The 18,757-nt window shown below is 34.0% G+C and overlaps 2 protein-coding genes across 2 annotated transcripts; both read left to right on the top strand.

The window, feature by feature from the left end:
• Positions 1-3: 3 nt before the first annotated feature.
• Positions 4-9,604, top strand: LOC117379101 (nucleolar protein dao-5-like). The gene is made up of 20 exons (XM_055225314.1): positions 4-302; positions 629-736; positions 3,172-3,228; positions 3,314-3,394; positions 3,738-3,842; positions 3,939-4,046; positions 4,319-4,390; positions 4,489-4,596; positions 5,110-5,220; positions 5,568-5,690; positions 5,773-5,832; positions 6,290-6,412; positions 6,490-6,621; positions 6,934-7,038; positions 7,272-7,394; positions 7,577-7,699; positions 8,067-8,189; positions 8,772-8,918; positions 9,089-9,172; positions 9,286-9,604. The coding sequence occupies exons 1-20, from the start codon at positions 266-268 to the stop codon at positions 9,333-9,335; spliced, it is 1,980 nt and encodes a 659-aa protein (XP_055081289.1). The 5' UTR covers positions 4-265; the 3' UTR covers positions 9,336-9,604.
• Positions 9,605-9,939: 335 nt separating this feature from the next.
• On the top strand, positions 9,940-18,723 carry LOC117378265 (probable C-mannosyltransferase DPY19L4). The gene is made up of 19 exons (XM_033974816.2): positions 9,940-10,263; positions 10,370-10,492; positions 10,967-11,091; positions 11,176-11,266; positions 11,358-11,479; positions 12,017-12,162; positions 12,248-12,371; positions 12,758-12,892; positions 13,436-13,567; positions 13,700-13,801; positions 14,523-14,596; positions 15,023-15,181; positions 15,258-15,377; positions 15,551-15,671; positions 15,772-15,828; positions 15,923-16,005; positions 16,466-16,598; positions 16,925-17,083; positions 17,512-18,723. The coding sequence occupies exons 1-19, from the start codon at positions 10,170-10,172 to the stop codon at positions 17,674-17,676; spliced, it is 2,265 nt and encodes a 754-aa protein (XP_033830707.1). The 5' UTR covers positions 9,940-10,169; the 3' UTR covers positions 17,677-18,723.
• The last annotated feature ends 34 nt before the right edge of the window (positions 18,724-18,757 follow it).

Here is an 18,757-nt window from a genome sequence, read left to right as displayed (position 1 = left end):
TTTGAGTGACGTCATCAACAGTCGACGCAGTTCCTCATTCTTCATCCAAAACACCCCGCTCTTCTCCTCGAGCTGTTATTTAGGACTTTTTTTTTTTTTTTTGCCTTGTCATGCCTTTTATATACGGTTTTTAGCGTTTCATACTGTGGGCTGCGTGTCAGTTTTAGCCGTTTTACGTTTGTTGCATCATTATAAAGTGGTTCTCTCCTCCTCGAGAAGGCGCGGTTCTGGTTCGAAGAGAGTTCAATGTGATTCTGTGACCAAAATGATGAGCAGCCCACTAAACAAAGTGAACCACTCAGGTACCACGTACATTCTTATTCTTTAAAAAAAAAATCGCATTAGATGTTACACTGTAATTGTAAGTAATTACCGGTTGGTTTCCTGTGATAAAGCTGTGACAGACTGACCACTAATATATTAAATGGCGTGAATTCAGAATCCAAAACTGGGACCAATTTTTGCAGCATTCTTTGATACATAGTTGGCTATATCATATCTAAAGTTCAACCATTCATTTCATACAGTTATTTTCCTAAATGTCTACGTGATAATTTATAATAAATTGTTAATAACGTTTTGTGTGTGAATGATGAAACAAATGCCATAGTATTTTTATGTTTTGCAGGAGACTGCAGCAGTTCAAGCTCAGATGATGATGTTCCGCTGACCAAACTAATGACAAAGAAACCCATTATGAAGAAAAGTGTTGCACCAACAAACAGTGATGAATATGGTAATGAAACGTGCATTACATTAATGTTAAAGTGCCTATGACAGGTTGAAAAACTCATTTAACTAAAACATAGTTAAGATCAGTATATTTGACAAAATGGCACGTATAGACCATGTGGCCATGGGCTGTGAATGGGCAAATCCAACTGGGGCCCACGTCCCCAACATGGGAACCAGGGTCTAGGCGTCTAAGTCACACTTAGAAATTTACAGGCACTGAGCTGTTGGGCATGTTGCTGTGCACCTTACCCAATGGTTGGTGGCACCAAACGTAACATATGAAGCTGAAAGGGTTCGCCGTGTGCGTATCTGTTTATCCCTTGTTGCTAACCACCTGCTGGTTTAGATTGTATTTTAATTCTGCAGACCTCGCACACATAGCAACTAACTACTGAATCCTGAACAAGGGGTTAGGAAAATATACGTTTTTAACTTCTACCTACTTCTTTTTAGCACCTCAGCTATGCACTTAAATGACATTGGACTTGTAAGGAAAATAATGCTCAAATAAATAAATAAATGTGCACCACTCTGGGCAATTGGATACAACTGATGAGGCATTTGCGCAGGAAACATTTAGTTTTAGTAGACTTTGTTTTAAAGTTTTTATTATTTCTACCGTTCTTACTCTCACCTTTTTGGTTATTTTGATTTTCTTCATGATGTTATGTTTAAGGACAACAAATAGTGGCAGGTGGTCAGTTAAATTTACTAGTATTCCGCTGAACATAGCTTCTTCAAATACATTAGTGAAAACACTATCAGGGAAGAACTATGAGAGGTTATCTGGGTTGGCCTGGTGATTTTAGGGTAGAATGACATAGTGTATATAGAATTTATGAAGTTCTTATATATGTCTGATATATCTGTAAAATCCAAATAAGAAATCCATACATTGCTAAAATCTGGTGCATCTTAACTTTTGTTGACAAGTAACAGATTGGGTAGGGACTTTCCTCTGGTCAATGGGTGAATGTGGTTTCTACTTTGTTGCCATTTCCCACTCTATTGAAAATAGAGTGGGAAATGGCAACAAAGTAGAAACCACCTCAGGTGAGGGCTATATTCTATTTTCTCTTGTTTTGGTTTGTTTGAGCTGAAATGTGGTGAAAATGTGATCCACACCAGATGAAAACTGCAATAATGTTTCAGCTTTAGCCCCCAATCAAACCATTTAACCTGACAGTGTGAAAGCACCCTGAGACTATTTTGACAAACCTCCAAGTAACTCCTTCGTGGGCATTTGTCAGAATAGTCTTACTGTGTTGTCAAATTATCTTGAGTTAAAAGCGTGACAGTTTGTGAGGTTTAGCAATTTTACCATTAAACAGGGAGTTTAACAATTGATTCAAATTTCGCTGAAATCTGAGTTTGTGCATGAATGAATGAATAGTTTATTATTGTGTCTTGCATACAAAAAAATGCCGAGCCCAAATGGGCTTATAAGACACCATTAACAAAAATACAATAGTCCAATAGTCCAGACGTGTATACAACAAACAAAAACAAAAAGAAAACAAAACAATAAACTAATTTAAACAAACTCATTTGCCGCTTCTTCCAGGCTTTACATAAAAATAAAACCAACTTATAAACATTAGAATTAAACAACCATTTGCAAATGGGAGCAATTTGTAAAAATTCCAAATTTTGCCGCACAGCGGCCAGAAGACTTTTTGGATAACATTTGATGCCCCACCCCTTGAGTTAAGTTTTACCGAACTTGAGCCTGTTCAAATGAATGAACAAGGAGGAATTCGTAAAAGCAGAAAAAAAAAAGCCGAGTCATGCTCAAATGCTAATTCCATAGGACTAAACGCAGATTTAGCGGATGGGATTACCATAATAATATTTTTTACTGTTATTATCTACTTCTTTGTCAAATTTCATAATTATATGTGCTTTTTCTAATGCATTTTTTTTGTGTGTGTGAGGGCGCTAACTTGTCATTTTATTTATTTTTGTAAAGTGAACAACCGTGATATAGATTCATGAGAATCATGAGAGACTCCTCCTGTAAGGCTAGTTGGGTGGGCGCAGCAATCACAGAGCAGCATTGAGGTTTGTGTGGAAGTCAAAGGCCAAGTGCCCAAGCAAACCAAAACAAACATGATAATGCCGACTGACGTAATTCAGCCTATTTTAGCGTCAGTATGGACTATTTTTTGAAAAACATGCAGAAGGTAAATGTTTTGTGTATTTGTGGACATGGAAGATGTCACTGAACTTGATGCAACAAAAGTTTGATCTGTGCTTTGCACGGCTTTACGGTAGTATAGGCCCTTTGACAGCTTATGAAGCTTGGGCCTAATAGAAAGAAAGAACTCATCTGATCAAAAGGCTGCTACAAAAATTTTAAGAAGGTAATGGCTGCACAAAAACAGAATTTGATGAATTTGCTGTAAAAATGTCCCTAAATGCTTATTTCTTTTTAAGGTGACTCCAACTCAGATGATGATGTACCTGTTTCAAAGTTGGTGAAGAAGAAACAAAGTAAGAGTGTAGCAGTCCAAAAATCACCTTGACAAATTGTCAAGTAGACAATTGTTAATTATTTTGATTTTTTTTTTTTTTTCAGGAAGAGTCAGTTGTAGCTCAGATGGTTCTTGGAAACAGAGCGAGAATAAAAGTGTGACATCTTCAAACAACAATGGAAATGGTAAAACATACTACAGCACACCACATACACTACAATACGCATGTGATAAATTGAATGGTCTATTTTCACGCACCAGGCACCAAAATATTGTCAAATAACACCAATTATTAAAATGCATGATGTAACTTTATCTGTGTCACTGTGTCTGTATCTTTGGATTTAGCAATTGTTTTTTGGTTTACAAGTTTACTTGGGATACTCCAAAATGCTCAGATATTTGTTTGTAAAATGTAAATCATTAAACTGAAAATTTGACATTTTTCCAAGCCCCACTATTGTTCCAAAGCACGTTGTTTGAAAAGCAAAAGACTATTAATTGAATATTCTAAATCTTTCTGCCCAGGTAAAGACAACTCCACCTCAGGTGAAGATATTCCTCTTACAAAGTTGGTGATGAAAAAAACAAATGAGGAAAAATGTGTTTCAACATCAAGTAAAAATAAAAATGGTGACACAAACTTTGACCAAGCATTAAATTAACTGTGTAACATGTGCATAATATTAATTAATTAATATTATGATTTGATTACGATTCTCTGTTTAGACGAAGACAGCTCAGACGATGAAGTGCCTCTTTCTAAGTTGACTTCAAAGTGGGAAAATGAGAAATCAAGCGAAAAACAAAAAAGAACTTCAAACGAGGATCAGAATGGTAAAAAACAAACAAACAAGTGCCTATGTATAATATATATATATATATATATATATTTAAAAGTTATAGTTCTATTTTAATATAAGGACAATTATATATATATATATATATATATATATATATATATATATATATATATATATATATATATATATATATATATTAACTCAGAAGTTAGAAATGACTATATATTATACTGTTATCTAATTGTACAATTTTCCTTATATTAAAATAGAACTATAAGTAGCAAGTTGTTTTGCTTAATTGTTTAGGGAAAGACAGCTCCAGCTCAGATGACGACGTCCCTCTGACCAAGATGGCAAAAAAGCAAAGAAATAAGAATGGTAAAAAAAATAGTAAGAGATATTAAATTTTACACAGTTTAGGGACTTGTATTGAAGGAATGTTATACCGGTAATCAAAGGTTTATTTGTTATTTTAGGAAAAGATGACAGCTCAGGAGATGATGTGCCACTTTCAGAGCTTGTAAGGAAGCAGCAAACTGGAAAGAAGTCTCCTCAAAAGAAAAGCTCAAAAACTGACCCAAAAGGTGAGAGATTTCTGTGGAAAACCTCAGCCACTCTAATGAAGTGTTCACTTGTATTTAAAATGAAGTAAATAAGCGGAAACAAAGAATGAAAAATTAATCTATTAATGTTTTCACAATCAGAAAATTATTTTTATTAGGTTATTTAAAAATGCAGAGAAGAGGCATTGCTACATTTAAAATAGCAAATAATGCCATTTCTAATCAGATTTAAAAAATTGGAATTTTCCGATAGCTTTCAGGGAGAGCCATCCAAGATTGAAAGTGTGTAGAACTCAATTCAGAGTGACACATCTGGCGTGGGCCAGGTTACATTTAAAACAGATAAAGGCAGGTAACATATAGACTTTACAACGCGATGCACACTACAACATATTTACAATAACATTAAAGATGGCTCTAGTGCTTGGTTGCTTTTTTTCATGGTTTGTTTTCAGGAAAGTAATATTGCTATTGACAGTTTTCTTGGCTAAATTATAAGTACAAAATAATATATATATTTTTTGGTACCTACAGCGAATGAAGACTCTGAAGACAACGTTCTTCTGTCAAAGATGGCGACTAAAACAGAGGTCAAGCGAAACATGTCGTCTAAACGCAAGAAACTTTCAGACAAAGACAGACGTGGTAAGTGGGTTCATGAAAGGATGTAACTCACAATATTGTCAGAATATCATCATAGACTAGAATACAATGGATTTAATGGCTTATTGAGTCTAACATGACTTGTTATTTTCAAAAGCAAAAGGAACTGTTAATCTACGTATTTTTGAAATGTTATTACAATTTTCAACATTTTATAGAAAAGAAAAATCTACAATAGCTTGAGCCTTCACACTAATTTGTGATAAATATTGTAACATGAGATTAATGCATAAAAAATATTTTTGAATATTGTAAGTGATAAAGATTTTATATAAAAAATTATTATATGTTATATGTAATGAGTGAGTGCTAATTGCTTCTTATGACAGAGTCTGATTCCTCTGATGACGAGCCTCTTAGAAAGAAGAAAAAGGCCCCTCCAGGATCAAATAAAACAAGAAAAAAGAGAAAAGCATCATCAGAGGAATCTAATGGGGCAGAGAAGAGAACAGGTGAGTGGTTTATATACCTTTTTTACTGAATATTTAATACTGTTGAGTGGTTTTATGTGAAATAATTTTGCCTATTTTATAGGGAAGAAAAGAGCCAGTGTCACTAAGAGGAAGTCTTCTCCAAAAACAAACAAAAAAAAAGGTATAAAGCTCAGGACTGTTTTGTCACACCTCAGAGAATTTTCAGTGAGCCTGAAGAGATACGGGATGGAGACATATTTTAAAATGCTAAATACTAAACTTAAGAGTTTATTCAAACGTATTCTGACACCATAGAGTGAATGGCAGTTGGATCACTACTGTAACCAGTACAGTAGTGATCCAACTGCCTTTGGGTTGTTCCATGGCTCTTTTGTTTACATTTTTATTTGGTCAAAGGATTCCACAAAAATGGTATTTTTTATGTTTTATTTTGATGCTCTTTTGAATTTAATTACCAGTACTTTATTACAAAACTATTTATTTACTTGATTATTAATTTCAGACGCTCTATGATAATAGCAAGGCTTGGTTTGCCACAATACACCAAATTGTATAACTTGAGTATCCAAGTATGCAATGCTGAAATGCAATTTTTATTGTTATTTTTCTATTTTCAGCGTTGAATAGTGACAGCTCTGATGATGAGCCTCTGAGTGAAATTGTCAGAAAACTCAATAAACAGAAAACTACACCTTCAGATGAGACTCGCATTTCCCAAAGAAGTGCAGCTCAGAAACAAGGTATTTAGTTGCATTGTTCTGTAATTAATATTATCATTATATATAATTTGTTTGACTAAGATTTTTTTTTTCTTCAGTAAAATATGTGGACTCCTCTAGTGAAAGCACAGATAGTGAAGCAATGGTGAAACTAAAAATATCAAAACCCTCTGCAAAAAAAAAGTTACTGGTACCTAAAGCCAAGCGAGCAGCTGCAAAATCAAAACCAAGTAAGTAACGTTGCATTTAATTATAATGCATAATTAATCAATTAATGGTGTTTTAATTGACAAACAAATGCTTGAGAAACATGCATAATATGTTAATTGAGTTAATATGAGTGAGCCCTCCCACTCCACAGATCTGACCTGTACCTTGTGCTGTGACATACTTGGCAACATGGAGATAAATTAGTTTAATAGCTTAATACTGTACTTTGAAATATTGTTAGCAACGACATCTCCAGAGATAAGCTGGTGGTGGACTGTCCACTAGAAAAGTTACATAATGCACCTTTTTGAAATGCCTTTTTTTTTTCCCAGGTAAAGATGTGAACTCTAGTGACGACTCGGATGACGACAATGAGCCTTTAGCGAATCTAAAAAGATCTAAAGCGTCTCCAGCCAAGCGTGAACCCGCAAAATCAAGTAAGAGGATTCAATATTTCTGATATTGAAGATAAAAAAATATATGTAAGTGGTATATGTGGATGAAGAAGATAGAACATGAAATAAATAATGTTGAATTGATCATTTCAAGTTGAAGTTTAAGTAGCAATGTTAATGTTTATTCATAATAATGTTTTTATTCTGAATTGTTCAAAATAAAATTATGGTTGTTCAGCAATTATACAGAACCAATTTTTTTTTTTTTTTTTCAGGTAAATATGTGGAGTCCAGTGATAGTTCAGATGATGACGTACCTTTTGCTAAACTTAAAACAACAAATTCTTCTGCAAAGAAAAAGACTCCAGCTAAACAAACTTCAGCAAAATCAAAGCAAAGTAAGTCAATAACTTAACCATAAAAAATACGTTTTAGTGATATGAATTGGAATAATGTCAAGTATTTTGTAACATTGAGTGAAGCATGCATAGTTAATCTCTTTTCATTGACTTTGATCCAGTATAATTCATACATTTTCTATATTTTAAACATAAATGCTAAATTAGTTTTGTCTTTCCAGTTACATATGTGGAGTCCAGTGGTAGCTCAGAGGATGATGTACCTTTAGCAAAACTTAAAACATCAAAAGTTGCAAATAAAAAGACCTCTTCAAACAAACGAACAGCTGCAAAATCAAGACAAAGTAAGTAAATGTAACATTTTGTGGTTGTATTATCAATTGAGCTGACATATTTTTTGTTGACTTTGATCCAGTGTAATTCATTAATATTTACTGTAAAATATTGTCAACTTGCAACAGTATGCAACTTTCTGAAGATGACACATTCTATGGAAAGTTAAAACCATACTTCTATGGAGTATGGAGATAGATGAGTTTTATTCCACTGTGGAAGACTGCAGCCAAAGGAACAACCTTTCCATGGAACGAAAGTTTTTCAGTGCAATAAACAACCAAACTGAAAATCAAAACATGCTTTTATTTAATCTGTTTCATGGCTAAAAAGTTACATAGTAGAACTTGAATTGCTAAATTAGTTTTGTCTTTCCAGGTACATATGTGGAGTCCAGTGGTAGCTCAGAGGATGATGTACCTTTAGCAAAACTTAAAACAACAAAACTTGCAAATAAAAAGACCTCTTCAACCAAACGAATAACTGCAAAATCAAGACAAAGTAAGTAAATGTAACATTTTGTGGTTGTAAAAAATATATACGGTATTATGAATTAAGCTGAAGTAATTTAACAAGTAACTAATTCCCTTTTCGTTGACTTTGTTCCAATGTAATTCATTAATATTTGCTGTAAAATATTGTCAACTTGAAGCAACAGTGTGTAATTTTCTGGAGATGACACATTCCATTTAAAGTTAAAACCATACCTCTGTGGAGACAGATGAGTTTTATGCCATAGTGTAAGACTGCAGCCGAAAGAACATTTCCATGGAAACAAGCAGGAGAAGGTCCTTTCTAAGTTTTTCAGCGCAATAAACACAACCAAATTGAAAAACAAAACATGCCTTTATTTAATATATTTTATTTCTAAAAAGTTACATACTAGTGCTTTAATTGCTAAATTAGTTTTGTCCTTTTAGGTAAATAATTTAAGTAAGTTCTGTCAGTGTTGTGTGTCACTGCTATTTGACATGATAATATTATGAAGAAAAAAAAATCTAAATGAAAAAGATTTTTTTATCCCCAACGTGTGAAATTCAGACTCAACACAAACTCACTTTTACTGTATTTTCCATTGCACAGAATTGTCAAGTAACAGCTCTGATGATGAGCCGCTGATAAACCTTATGAAAAAGGCAGGAAGAGGGACAAAGAAGACAAAAAACAACTCCGTGCCCAAAAAGGATGGGGACACAAGCTTAAATCAGTCAAGGAAGGACTTTTTAGCAGGTACAGTGAAATATTGTCTTAGTATTTAGTATTAGCTTTTAGTTACAGTTAGTTGCTATCTTAATGCATGTCATTCAACACTGTTTACGTTCACCTGATTTCTAAATGTTTTAAAAAACAATGACATTTTTATTGTTATTAATGTGACTAACTAGAATAATTACTCCTAGATAATGATTCCTTAGTAAGAGTTGCTGACCACATTGAAATGAAGAAAATGATTAGGATTATTCTTGAAAGATGTGACATGAAAGGTATTTGTTATTATAACTTATTCTATCATTCATTCATCTTTATAATGTGTGTGTGTGTATATATATACATATATGCACTCACTATTGCACTATTATTTGCCTTTTTTTTCCAGAAGCAAAAGTCCCTGAAGAAGCCTCTACTTATTCATCTGACGGAGAATGACCTGACACTCATGTCAAGTCCAAATGAAATGCACTCAACGCATTCCTATTTTATATTTTTACTTTTAGCCATGTTTTAGTATTTTATATGTTTGTTAAAATAGTTCATTATGTCATGTGTTTTAATTTTCTATTTACGGTACCTTTTATTATTGTGGTACTTTTATGCAAAATTATTTAATGGCATTTGATCTTGTCCACACTTATTTTAAATGGCAGTATTTAGTCATTATACATTGTACCAGTGGAAGAGAGAATAAACTGCTTTGTTAAACTGTGTGTGTACTTTGTGTTGTTCATTATAGATTTTAGAACTTAAAGGTGCACCAGCCAAGTTTTTGGTAGATGGTCCGCCACCTGCTTGTCTCCTTGCAGATGTTATTGGTTCACTTAAAATTAAAATCTGCTTGTCTCCATGGAGACACACAAAATCTGGAGTCAGACCAAGGATAAATAAAGAAACGTTTGACTGTCACCACGGAAAAAGTCATAGCAAACTAGTCTGCAAAATGATAAATTATTTTCATTTCGGTTGCCATAGTAACGGTTGGAGGAAGTTTGTTCTTGTTCGCCGCTTTTCAGAGTCTCCACTTCCGCCTTGCCTCAGTCCGCCGGGCGCTGTACAAACATCACACCCCCAAATGCGTCTGTGCAACTATATCTGATCATGCTACTCCAGGAAATGCGCCATTTGCTTAAAAACACGGCATAAATCATCTTATCATTCATGTAGCTCCAGCGATAAGTGAATGGTTGACTTGTAAAGGCTCGGGTTTGCACGCTTACTGGTAGTTAGCATGTTGGTATCATAACATTGTGTCAGATTGATTTAGTCATGACGGAATTAAGATGCAGGAAGGCTGAGACTTTAGATGGAGGAAAAGAAGATGATCAAGTCCAAGATGAACGGGACGAGACAAGCAATAAAGGTACATTTATGTGGATTTTAATATACTTGAACTTATGTGGCTTTCTGATATTTTGAGATCATTGAAAGGGCTCTGAAAGTATTCTTATCTACTTGTCATTTGTCAGATGCGAGTGAGTCTAGTAACATAGAGGACACTGAAGGGACAAATGAAGAGCAATCCAAAGATCTTGGGGACACTCCAAAACAAGCGGTCCCTGAGCAGCCTGAGAAGAAATGCAGAAGAAGATGTAAGTATAGTTCATCATAATGTCATCATGTTATGTCACTCTGCTAGAGATTTACAATGTTCAGTTTCCTTAAAGAGGAGGTATTATGCAAAATATATATATATATTTTTTTTAGCTTTCTACCATATTATAACGTTGTTCCCTCATCAAAAGCATGCCTAAAGATGTTTTATATGACATCTATGCACTTCAGACAATAACTGGTTTACTGCTCCCCACCAGCAGGACGTTTTTTTCACTTATAATCCAGAACCATCATCAAAAAGTAGTGTTAACTAAAGACAAATTATTGACTTGGATCTCTGATTAGGTACATTCTCAGATGATGAAAGTAGTTTTTTGATGAAGCCCATAATTGTGATTAGTTGCTTAACCAATATTTATTAATTTAGTTAAAACATTGTATTGAATTGTTTGCATAGAGGTTGTATGCATATGATGTTAAGCAATTTTATATTCCTTTATTTTTTTCAGCTACTTTCTTTCAGCGCTTGGTGAGGGGGGCTTTTGGATGTGTGGCAGCTGTGGCCTGTGGGATGCTCTATGCAGCTTATCTGTCTGCTTATCATGACAGGAAGTTCTGGTTTTCAGCGAGACAGGTTGAAGTTAATGTTTAATATTTTCCTTCTATATGGTCATTTTTTAAAGGTATTGTTTTAATTTTTTTTTTCTTTGTGTCTTAGGAGCTAGAGAGGGAGATCACCTTTCAGGCTGGCAGTGGGATGTATTATTACTATTACAAACATATGTTAGCTGCTCCTTCATTTCAAAGAGGTATTTATTTCTTAGTCGCACAGAAATATTTAGTTCAAACTAAACTTCAAACTTCATATTGCTATCATGAATTAATACATTTTGTCCAAAGGGTTTTATGAGCTGACTGTAGATAACAGAACCGTGTCGGGTCAGACTATTAACGCAGTAGAGCGTCTATCTCTATATCCGGAGCTCCTCACAAGCTTCACCTACAAACTCTTTGACAGTGAAGTAAGTATTTTTCTTTGGCCTTTGTGAGTTGTGAATTATAAGCTATAAAATGTCTTATTACACTATTCCCAAGCATCCCAAGAAAGGGCTGTTTAATGTAATGAATGCCTTAGCAAACATTACTTGAAAGGGTCTCTCTTATTAATAGCAAACCAAGTAAGTCATTAGGTTTCAATTAGGTTTCAATACTACATTCCCCGAACAGTCTCATAAATCGATTCACCAGACAATTTCAGTCATTCACTGAAAACAGACTTTTAAACATGTTTCCCTAAATTACTTCCTGCTTTATTTGGACACGGGTTGGGGATATGGTCTGTTTCCATCACTACTGTGCAAACCTAAAACTTATAGTACAGTTAGTTTCTTTTTTATTTAGTCACATTTTCTTTTGACAAACACTTGACCAACATTTATAGTGTATAAATAGGGAACTTGTTGTTAGATGTAGTGACTTACGTATTTCTCAACTTTAAATGTTAATCACTATATATTTAAACTTGGATCTATTGATAATTGTTCATATTTGTGTTTTAGGATATGGTGGAGCCTATCTATTTTTACATTGGAATGGTGTTTGGACTTCAGGCAGTCTATGTAACGGCTCTGTTTGTGAGTAGCTGGGTTCTTAGTAGGACCTGGGTGGCCGGTATGTTAGCTGTGGCCTGGTATGTCATTAACAGGTGAGGTTTTCTTTATAGCTTAACACTTATTTTGTAAAGTTGTATGATTTAATTAATTAATTAAATGAAATTATAACCTTTACAGACCAGACACAACGAGAGTGGATGATGCTGTTCCTCTTCGAGAAAACTGGGCTCTGCCGTATTTTTCGTGTCAAGTGGCAGCTTTGACTGGTTACCTTTGTAACAACATCAGCGCTGCTACTGAGGTGACTATAAGTTATGGGAGATGTATAGTAACATTTAAAAAACTCAGTTGCTGTTTTTTAGGTATGCAAATTACCGGTAGACAACAAAAAACTTCATTTATAAATATACGTTTTGCTGGAAATATTTCAATACCTCAACCTATCACAACATTTACTGGCAGATTTTAGTGCAATTATGATGGATTGCCACAATATTGTATAATATCATATTCAGGAGAAGTATTTTGCTTAACACTTGCATAGAGTGTGAAGATAATGACAATGTAGATGCGAAAGAGAGAGGAAATATGAAGAAAACATTGGCACTATATTATACTGTTATTATATTACACCCAGAACAGATTTGTCTCATATTCAAACCATGCAACTGTTACATTTCTTTCTAGATGCTTTGCTTTTCCATGATGAGTGCAGTCACCTTCATCTTTCTGTTGGTTTGGGAGCACAGTCACTACGTACTCTTTGTCCAGGCCCTGTGTCTGTTTCTGCTGGATTCATTTGACTTGGTCCCTCCAAGAAAGGTATCACATTAAATTATACTGCTATAATATGCAATATATGTTACAAAAAGAGGAAAAATATAATAAAATATAAGTTGATGATTGTAAAAGCAATTTAAGAAACAATTTTTTTAAGTATTACAAATCTTGATCTTGACTCTCTCTCTCACCTCTATCTATCTATCTATCTATCTATCTATCTATCTATCTATCTGTACAATTTATATCTGTACAATTTATATCTGTACAATTTATATCTGTACAATTTATATCTGTACAATTTATATCTATACAATTTATATCTATACAATTTATATCTATACAATTTATATCTATACATATATAATATATGTAATTTTTTTAAAGATTGAATGAAGAGAGTAAAATCTGTTCTCGCAAAACTCAATCAAACATTGTATTGTGATGGCATTAACAATTCTGCAAGCATTTTTTGTCAGGGTAAAAAATTATTCACAATATGTATACCTTTAACCACTTTTTTTGTGCCATTTTCTCCTAGATAATTCTATACCCCTCATTTTATTTCTCTGATTGATTGTCCAGGTGGCTGACATGCATAAACTGTACCTCTCCTGTCTACTTGCTGCATATTGGTGCCAATTTCAGAATCCTGCACTCCTTGGTTCCCCTCTGCTCAGTCTAGTGTTCGGATCCATGCTAGCCAGATACTTTCAGGTACAGACAACTACGCTCTAGTTATATATTCTACTATGTTTCTTATAACAATTATATTATTATAGACACTTTTCAAGTATTGTTAATAATAACATTACTAAGAATAACTTTTTTTTTTTTTGTTTGTTTCAGCAAAATATGAAGAGAGGTCCCGTCATGGCCAGAATAATAAAACTCTTTCTTCACTTTTATCTAGTTTTCACAACAAGCATTACCTTCAATTATTTAATCAAGGTACATTTTATTGTAGTCCGTAGCTTGATGTAATTTCATTATAATATTTACAGGGTTTCCATGCATCCTGTAAATTCAGCAAAACCTGGAAAATAATTGGCCTGTTTTCAATGTGGAAAACACATGTAAAATGAGAAACAATGTCCTAGAAAATCTATATTTTGTCCTTGAAAATTTCTCCACTCTTTGCTTTGCTGTATTATTAGATATCAAATTAATAAAGAGTCTTAACACCATCTATTAGATCTATAAAATCCACCAAAATGCAGGAAATTACCCCTCTTGTACAAAACTTCTTGGGGGAGGACCGCCAAACCCCCTCACATCTTTCATCTTACCTACAAAGAATGAGTCGTGAACACTTACTTGCTTATTGTAAATTAATATGATTGGACTCACATGTGTTCTCCATCTAATTTTAGTTCCAGCAGAAAATATGTTTTAGTCATGTACATAACAAAATATGATGTGTTTGCTTTGATGTGTAATTCATTTGCAATAATTGTCAACACTGGGTACCACTTTAGCTTTGACTTCATCTTTATTATAAAAACTTTAAAAATGGGGGTAATCTGTTTGGAATAATTTTCTGGGACTTTTCCAGGATAGTTTTTGTTATGTAAGCATTGTGTCTACAAATTGTGGGAACCCTAATTTAGTATATGTGTTTATTTATATCTGTATATTCCATCCTCATTTCTATCTGTATTTTTATAAACAGAAAGTATTACCTGTGATTGAGAGTGACTTCATATTGAAGTTTCTCGAAGCAAAGTTTGGACTCAATACAACTACGTGAGTTACAAAATTACTTCACAATATTGGTTGAAATGTGTCATTATTTGTCACATGTATTAGTAATTAATATGTATTTGATTAGATTTGTAATTGATACAGTTCAGTGTGCATTTTTTTAAACACCTCTAGGAGCTTTTGAGAAATGCAGAGTTTTAACAAACTAGTACAAGAATCTCAGAACATGTAGAGGGCTAAACTACATTGGTTTTATTCATATTAACAACCCATTGAGATGTATGGTTTTCTGCAGAAAAACTCATTTGCTATTGCAACTTATTTGCATGTTTAAATTAATTATGATTGCTCGTAAAATTCTATAATCTAACAAGCATAAATTACTCAATTTATATTACTTCATCCAGGCTGTAATTTATTCTAGTATTATGATGTTTAAATCTAGTTAAACATTTTGTTCTGTTTTAGTGATTTTGTAACCAACTTCCTCCTGTGTCAAGACGGTTTCCAGAGACCAGGCCAGGACCTGTTTCTCAGACTCACCCAGGCCTCAGTTTTACCATTTTACTTCCTAGTTCTCGCAGTGTGTCTTTTGTCCATGCTGGAGTCAGTCTATAAGAGACTACGGTGAGCAAGATTTTATTTTTAGTAAATCCACTTTTACTGTGGTTTATAAAGTGTTAAACATATTTTTTTCCTTTAGGGGGCAGCCAATAAAAGATAAACTCAAACTTGAAGATGGACAAATAGGAGAGCATCCTGAGGTCACCTACCATGTTTTTCATACTCTTTTGTTTGGAGGCTTAGCGCTGCTCTTTGATGGGTAAGTTATATTGAATTGACGCCAAAAGATTCCATAGGCCTTCACTGTTATTACAGCTTCCATCTTTGCAGTACTAAGAGGAGTGCCCCTCCACTCTTGTCATACACAATGCATTGTAATAGATTATTTTTTAAATTGCTAACCTTCTAATATATTAATTATTTCCTTAACAGCACCAAGTACTTGTGGACTCCATATGTATGCATGTTCACTGCTTTTGGGGTCTGTTCTCCGAAGATGTGGATGACTCTGTTTAAGTGGCTGAACCTGAAATCTCTCGACCCTGTAGTTTTGGTAAGAGACCTTTTTATTTCTGCTGCCTGGAATAAAATTTAAAACTAATTTGATAATTATTTGTTTGATTAATTTATATGTCTGTGTTTTAACTTGACAGTCTTTAACTCTGAGCACTGCTGTTCCCACAATTATCTGTTTTAGTTTGTGGAGAGAGGTACGATTTACACCTTGTTACCATTCAAAATGCTTATATGAATTTGTTGTAATGAAACTCACGCCATGCCTGTTGTTTCATACTTGTGTTGCAGTATTGTCCTCGTGTCATGTCGGAGTTGGCAGATCTCCAAGAGTTTTATGATCCAGATACAGTCGAACTCATCAACTGGATCAAGTCAGTTTTTAAGTTCAACACATTTTCATAACTGCTATTTTCTTGTTATAGGTTTTGCTAGATTTTGTTATTTACTTGTCCAGATATGTACAGAAATCACTTGAACACAGTATATTTTAGTAAGAGATGTTAACTGTCTAACTTTACATTTGGAGGGTCGGTCCACCTCTATGCTTAGACCAAATTGATCCACAGTACATCGATAGAGACAAGCAGGTAATGGCCAAAATACAAGTCAGATCTGTGGAGAGGCAAGCCCACTCATTACACCTGTAACTGATACATAAGATACACAATGCAAGATACGTAAGTTTAATGCCATACAGTGGAGCATTTCAGGCAAAACGATTACTTCTCCATGGAAACAAGCAATTGGCAGACCCACTTCAGAAAATGTACACAGTTGACCTTTCACTTGTCATCAAGCTTATCATCATCTTGATTTTGTGTTTTCTTTCAGGACACGGGCTCCTATAGCAGCAGTATTTGCAGGCAGCCCTCAGCTCCTGGGAACAGTCAAGCTGTGTTCAGGCTCCATTGTCACCAGTTTACCACTTTACTCCGACATCGGTCTGCTCCGTAGGACTGAAGATGTAAGTGAGAGAGATATACAAATTTAAAACCAAACTTTGTTAATTTTCTAGTGGAGGATCTGCCATCTGCTTGTCTTTATGGAGATGTTATTGCTTTGGGTGCAATGGTACACAGTGTGACATTTGACTATCTTCGCGTAAACAAACAGCTGACGTAATGCCATGCCACAATTATCTGTTTTAGTTTGTGGACATTTGACATTTGTCATACTGTGGAACAAAGCAATAACATCTCAACTGAGACAAACAGGTGGCAGAACCCCCCCAAGAAAAGTTACATAGTGCACCTTTATTTATTATTTACCAGCTTGTGTTTCCCTCTGTAGCCTTTCCAGGTCTATGCAATGCGGTCGCCTGAAGAAATCTACAAGATTTTAACCAGTCAAAAGACAAACTATGTCATAATAGAGGAGGCAATCTGCAACGAGCTCAGCCTGAACCGAGGGTGCAGAATCAAAGACCTCCTCGATATCTCCAACGGACATGTAAGAGGAACTGTTTATTTATTTCATTATTTCTGCAACAACTGTTTCTTACATCAAAGCATACTATATGTAACTGCACATACATACTGAACGAGATATTAAGGTGTTAAAATGGGTGTGACTAGGTAAATATGGACATAATGCAAATACAATTCATAAATCCTACTTCAAAGAAATGTGTATGCTTTTTGTAATTTAGTATAGTACACAGCATGTTTTATGTGTTATATTTTTTTAAATTTTTGGACACATACCTAGATAATGGTTAAAAGCATCATTGATTTAAGAGTTGTGCTATTCTTGTTTGAATAGTTGTGAATTTGTGTGTATTTTAGGTCCCATTTGTATTGCTGCCTTTATCTATTGCCTACAACTTAAATGGGACATATTATGTAGACATTATCACTCATATTTCTTGTTTCTTACAGGTGGTGTATGACAAAGGCCAGATGTACTCATTTTCCAAACATGGGAGATTTTGCAATGAGATAAAAATGAACTACTCTCCGTACACAAACTATTTCACTCGGGTTTTTTGGAATCGTTCGTACCACATTTATAAAGTCAACTCAGTCATTTCGTTTCAGTACTGACCCTGTTTTCAAGCTTCAAAGTAATGGCACAAACACACACTTTGGCACACTTTAAAAAAAAAAAAATGCAGAAACTCAAGATAAAGATGTCGTATACACTGCATCTTAATTAAAACGGATATGACCTATGCCATAAAAAGTCATTGTACTTTTGTTATATGCCGTGCGTTACTTTTAAATGAGTCATTATGTGAATCTAACATTATGCAAAACATATTTAGTTTGTTTTTATTATGTTCTTTTAAATATTATGACCTGGTGTATGATTGCCTTAAAATGTGACAATGTATTTTATGATTTTTCCATTTTAAATAGATGTACCTGGGAAATAAAATAGCACCAGTATAATTACTTATAAAAGGGAAATTTTAGAAAAGTTAAGAATAATATGAAGTAATTAACTTGATAATCGCTGCAAATGCTTTTTACCCAAACAATGCCTTTTAAACTTGCCTTAAGCATAGAAAGCTGTATCTGCTGACATTGGGTCAGTAGATTTTACTATTAGTAGGCTATACATGGTAAAAGAGTCTTGCAGAGTACTTACAATCTTGCAAAATTAAAATTAACTTTAATTCATCTTAAAAAATGACCAGTAAGCATAGTTTATTTCACTGTTCCAAATCAAAGCAAGGTATTTCATGTAATTTGTATGAACACTGTTGTTATGTTCTTTTGTATTGCAACATGTCATTGTTATGTTTAGCTGGAGATGTTTTTGTGAATGAACCAAGATCGCACATTTGTTAGTACTTGTTATTCTGGTTTTGAAGCTGCTCTCTTTCTGTTTACTTTGTCTTTCATCACTCTGCCTTATGTTGTCCATCTTTTGCTGTTACCTGAAGTATTTGATGCTACTGGTCCAACCATCCTTTGCAAATGGCCATGTAGTGAAAAGTGACTAAGCGGCTGGATATAAAAGTAAAAGTAAAAAAAATAATAATAATAATATCACTATATTGCATCTTACTTAACTGTCAAGATACATGAAAGTTATCATAATTCATCTTCATTCACATGACATAAAAATAAAGGCTTTAATATGGTATCTACTTCTAATGTGCTCATTTTCAAGTACTAT

Source organism: Periophthalmus magnuspinnatus, chromosome 11 (genome assembly GCF_009829125.3).
Source record: "Periophthalmus magnuspinnatus isolate fPerMag1 chromosome 11, fPerMag1.2.pri, whole genome shotgun sequence".
Classification (NCBI taxonomy): domain Eukaryota; kingdom Metazoa; phylum Chordata; class Actinopteri; order Gobiiformes; family Gobiidae; genus Periophthalmus; species Periophthalmus magnuspinnatus.
Note: the sequence above shows the minus strand (reverse complement) of the source record. Positions and strands in the feature narration are given on the sequence as shown.

What these genes read in the sequence shown, in the direction of transcription:
- LOC117379101 (XM_055225314.1), top strand. Translation starts at nt 266, where the DNA reads ATGATGAGCAGCCCACTAAACAAAGTGAACCACTCAG. An exon ending in AAAGCAAAGAAATAAGAATG is followed by an intron (nt 4,391 to 4,488) that starts GTAAAAAAAATA and finishes TTGTTATTTTAG; the next exon opens with GAAAAGATGACAGCTCAGGA. An exon ending in AAGGAAGGACTTTTTAGCAG is followed by an intron (nt 8,919 to 9,088) that starts GTACAGTGAAAT and finishes AATTACTCCTAG; the next exon opens with ATAATGATTCCTTAGTAAGA.
- LOC117378265 (XM_033974816.2), top strand. Translation starts at nt 10,170, where the DNA reads ATGACGGAATTAAGATGCAGGAAGGCTGAGACTTTAGATGGAGGAAAA. An exon ending in GGACGAGACAAGCAATAAAG is followed by an intron (nt 10,264 to 10,369) that starts GTACATTTATGT and finishes GTCATTTGTCAG; the next exon opens with ATGCGAGTGAGTCTAGTAAC. An exon ending in TTAGCGCTGCTCTTTGATGG is followed by an intron (nt 15,378 to 15,550) that starts GTAAGTTATATT and finishes TTTCCTTAACAG; the next exon opens with CACCAAGTACTTGTGGACTC.